The sequence below is a fragment of the Empidonax traillii genome, unplaced genomic scaffold, assembly GCF_003031625.1.
Source record: "Empidonax traillii isolate 1590-97213 ecotype Southwest subspecies unplaced genomic scaffold, ASM303162v1 scaffold489:size526811, whole genome shotgun sequence".
Classification (NCBI taxonomy): domain Eukaryota; kingdom Metazoa; phylum Chordata; class Aves; order Passeriformes; family Tyrannidae; genus Empidonax; species Empidonax traillii.
Window position 1 is genome coordinate 494,205 of NW_020955682.1, and position 4,805 is coordinate 499,009.

At 38.6% G+C, this 4,805-nt stretch overlaps 1 protein-coding gene across 1 annotated transcript in view; it reads left to right on the forward strand.

The window, feature by feature from the left end:
* Positions 1-4,805, forward strand: part of LOC114063749 (complement C4-A-like) — a 44,146-nt gene that overhangs the window by 17,859 nt on the left and 21,482 nt on the right. The window contains exons 13-17 of the mRNA XM_027896248.1: positions 529-720; positions 2,094-2,243; positions 2,620-2,746; positions 3,115-3,183; positions 4,077-4,278. Coding sequence (XP_027752049.1) covers positions 529-720; positions 2,094-2,243; positions 2,620-2,746; positions 3,115-3,183; positions 4,077-4,278 — 740 coding nt within the window. The remainder of the gene's footprint in view (positions 1-528; positions 721-2,093; positions 2,244-2,619; positions 2,747-3,114; positions 3,184-4,076; positions 4,279-4,805) is intronic.

Sequence of the window (4,805 nt, forward strand, 5' to 3'; positions counted from 1 at the left end):
AGAATATAATTAACATAATGTGATAAGAAAGGAGTTAAATAATGAAAGGTGGGCTGAAGTCAGTTAAAGGCTGTGATATTTTATCCTGAATAGTATTTTTTTGATGAAACCTCCTGTTCTAAACATTTCACACCATCTGAAAGATTCAGGACTGATTACAGATTAAATAAAGCTGATATCCTCTCGGGGGTGATGATCAGTCCTTGTAGAAGACAAAGATTGACACCTGGATACCTCTTTTCAAGATATAAGATTGAGTGAAGGGTGGCAGATTTGTGTTCAAACCGGGGTCACAGGACAATTGCAGCAGAGGCTCACCAGCACACTGTGTGCTAGTCTCCTCCAGGCTACTTGTTTGTGGGTTAAAAATTAAAACTATTAGAAGAGAATATGTTTTAAAAAAAAATCATCACAGATAATTATATCTATGTATATATATGCATATATATATATGTAAAATTATGCAAAATAATGCCCATTCTAGGGTGTATTCTCAGTATTTGATTTCTGTTTGTTTCTACCTTGCAGGTTGTGACCAAGGGACAAGCTGAGCTTTTGGGAAGGGTCCCATCCTCAGAAAAAGTAATAAACCTTAAAATCACAGAGAAGATGGTGCCTGCCTTTCGCTTTTTAGCCTACTACTTCATTGCAAATGAGGGCCGTCAAGACATTGTTGCCGATTCCGTATGGGTGGACGTTATGGATGTCTGTGAAGGAAAGGTACTTCCAGAGCTTGCAGCTTCTGTTACTGTATTCCAAACTGAAAACAAAAACATGGGGTATCAGCAACAATGCAGGCCTGGGGTTAAAAAGTGTATCATCTTTACTGAAAAACAAGGGGGTCATCAGAATTTGTGCTGAAAATTTTCTAAGCTATACCACTTAGAAAGGCTCCCGAGAGTGATGGCAGAAAGGCTTCCAAGAGTGGCAGAAGAGATATCCTTCTTCTGCAGGACAGGCTGTGCCTCAAAGAGATGAAAAATATAGTTTTGTAGAGATAAAGTTCCCCCGTTAGTGTCTATATATTAGAAATCCGCAGGGAAACACCAACAGAATTGCTAAGGGGCAGAATCTCTTTAAACTTTGTCTTTTTGTAGTAAGGTTTGCTGCATGAAAGACAGTGAAACCATGTATTGGGGAAAAAAAAACCAAATTCAAAGTAATTCTTCAAGTTTTTTAATTTCTTTTAAAAGCAATTTTCTGTGATTTTGTAGCACTTTAAAAAAGTCTACATTAGAAAATGTAGTGTGGATAAAATAGGAGTCCCTCTAAGCCTTTCTTTCACCTTCCTCCTTCTCATCCTGCTTTGTGGGACCATAAGGTAAAATGAAAAAAACGGGACACAGAAATTTTTCCTAATAGAATGAAACACAACTGCTGAAAAACATCAGCTGTCTAAAATTACTTTTTCCAATGAAAATATTTGTTTTGGAAAAAGAATGTGATAGTACATTGGGGAAAAAAAGTTGTCAAGAAAAATTATCCATCTCTAAAGCACAAACAAATTCTTCATTTATACAATGACAAAAGTCAGTTATGTTCAAGCTGACAAATCTACTAAGGATTCCCTATTAGTTTCATAATCACCATGCCTACCCCCTCCTAAACCATGAAGTGTCTACATTAGAATCAGACCTGGGTTTACCCAGTCATGTTAAAAAATGCAAGTGTGCAATAGAAAGCAGGTAGTATTATTACAGACTGGTTTAAATCAAGTAATTTTGTACATTAATTAGTCTTCTCCTGTATTTCATGGCAATTTTGTTTCTACTGGAAAATGACAATATTATGTTGAAGACCCTAGTTCAGCAATCCCTTACACATACTTTCAACTCCCACTGGTGCTTCCCATTGAAAGTCAGTGTCCAGTATTCTGCAAGACACATTTTTTAGTTCCCCATGATGTGCCTCAGAGGAAAATATCTGCACCTCCATCTTCCAAAACACAGGATCTCAGGCAGAAGCATCACAAAACAGGAACATCCCCCAGACTCTGACTGTTGACAATCACGGCTGACAGTATTCCTGACCCAAAGAGTCTTCACTTTTTATTAACAAATTTGATATTTTTTGTTTCAATCTTTTCTATTTAGATTAAAGTGAGAACAGAAAAAGAGACGTATGAACCAACAGACATCATCAATTTACAGATTGAAACGGATCATGTGGGAAAAGTTGCTTTAGCTGTGGTTGATAAAGCAGTGTTTATTCTGAATAAGAAAAATAAGCTTACTGCCAAAAAAGTAAGATATTTTTAAGAAGAAAAATTTTCTGTGACTAATGTGAGGATCAAAATGTAATTAATGGCTATTAATTGCTTAAACACAGATTTGCTAAGATTGAAAATGTTCTTTTCTTTTGCAAAATCTACTTAAGATGAATGGTATATTTAAGATGGGAATTCCCATGCAATGGCAGACAAGTTTGTAAATTAAAAAAGCATTGGTTGAAATCACTTCCTAACTAAAACATCCCTCAGCTCTAATCTCAGTTTCCAAATGCAACTTGTACTTCCAGTTTGTCTTGCTTCTGTGAATCAAAGGCTACAAGAATTTTTCCAATATATATATAAACCTTTTACAAGCATGTACAGTACATCAGTGCTATTTTATTTGGCAGGTATTTAATGCTATGAATTCGTACGATCTTGGATGTTCTGCAGGTGGTGGTTCAAATAGTGTTCAAGTTTTTACTGATGTTGGTCTGGCTTTTTTATCGGATACAATTCAATCCAGCATTCGGGAAGGTAAGTGCAATCTGCCCTCTACTTTACATGTTTGTATAAGACCACTGTAGATCTGGCAAGGCTGATTGCTGAAAAAACAGAAACATTTTATTGTGATGTTGTAAAATCTCCTTTGCTTCTGGATTTTTCTTCTTCTGTTCTTCCATTGGGTGCTGGAAGTTCTGATAGCCCAGATAATGGCTGCTAGTCCCTTGGTGACCACCTCACCTGGGGCAGGCAGCATTTGACCATGGCTTTAAGGTAACTTGATAAACTGTGGGTCTTCTGTGAATGAAATGGGTCCTGAGACGGATCTTCATGAATAATGTGAATGATCAGGCTGTTCCTGTCATGTTATCGTGACAAGTTCTTCTGCTCTGCCTTCCCAGGATATAAATGCCTCCACGGTACCAGGAGGCAGAAGAGATCTTTGGATTTTCAGAAGATGTCAGGAATTGGTATGTCTGCTCATCTGGGTGGTCCAAAAGGCTTAGCAGGGGAAGGCAAAGGAATCCAGCAAGGATCTAGGGGGGCAGGAAGTGATGGTATAGTAGAGGATACCAAGATATTCTTAGTCCCAGTTCTTGCATTAAATGACATAACCTAGCACAAGTGTTTACACTATGCTGCGTGGCCTGATGCATCATTCATCAAAACAGCTAGACAAAAAAGAAACCTGAAAAAAAAATCAATGAAACCAAAAAAACCTGCAAATGGAAACTAATTCTCCACTTTACAATCTCTCAAATGTGAAGTACTTCTACTAGATGTCCTGTAATCAGTCATGACTTTGAGGCTTTTCAAAGTTATTTATATGGCCAGAAAATGTTTCATAGATCCTATTTTTTTGCTTGATATTCTGCTTTAAAGTTGTGCTAATTTTGGTTACTTTGTGCTTCAATTAAGAGACGAGTTAATATAACATTTGGTCTAAATGAGAAAAAAAAATAATTCTACACAAATTGACATCTCCTTGCTGGAAGACATGAAGGCTTGAGGCTGGCATCTTCCTTACTTTTGAAATCAGGCTCTTTATTTGAGAAGGAAAACACTTCCACGGCTATTTCTATTAAGATGTCTAATTTCAGCCTGCCAAGGAGGTGTTTTTAATTCACAGTCTGACTATGAAGAGAAAGGTTAGAATAGAATATCTAGGATGATATAGGGCCTGTATTTTCCTCCTGTGTTTGTGGACTGGTTTTAGGATGGAGAAAAAGTCCCTGGCTGAAGCTTGACTGTTGCAATAGAAACTAATGTTAATGGCAAAGAATGACAGATACGAGCATGATAAACATCTTCACACTTGTTGCTACTTACACAGCACTAATTCTGGACTTTAATTGTATTGCAGCCAGCAAATACCAAAACACTGAACTACAAAAATGCTGTCAAGATGGAATGAAATTAAATCCCATGAGGTTTCCTTGTGCAAAAAGACTAAGAAGGGTGTCTGGCTCCCGCGAATGCAGGAATGCATTCCAGGACTGCTGTGAGAAAGCCACAGCACTCAGGAAGGAGGCCAAGCGGAGGAACAGAGTGGGCTTGGCACGACGTAAAGAACAGTGGCATACAGCTGCCCCTTCTTTCACACTTCATATGGTGGCAAGGGAGGGTTAAGGGGCATTTAGTACTGTGGGGCTGGGGAGGAAGTTCTCACATCAGCATTGCAATGGACCTCAGTGTAGTGCAGCACCCACACAGCATTGCATCTTTGCACCCGTTCACTGGGAATGTGGGAGCGAGATGGGATAACTTCTTGGGGTGAGAAAGGAATCACTTTAGCCCGGAACAGCCCTCTGGTGGAGCTGTTTTTCCCTGACCAAACCCCAGGAAGGCCACAGAGAGCAGAGCAGCAAAGTGGGTTCAGCAAAGTCTGGGTTCGGGGCTCTAAGTGGTCTTAGATCCATGACTGTTTTATTAGTGGCAATACTGTTGTAACACCTGAGGATCTCCCAGACACCTTGTCATGAGAAGGGGCCACTTTAGACAGAAATAATTTTGTCTCCCTTTCTACTCACCAAAGTCTATCTCTGACCACATATGTTACATCTTGCCTCATATTAAAAAAAAAAAAAAAAAA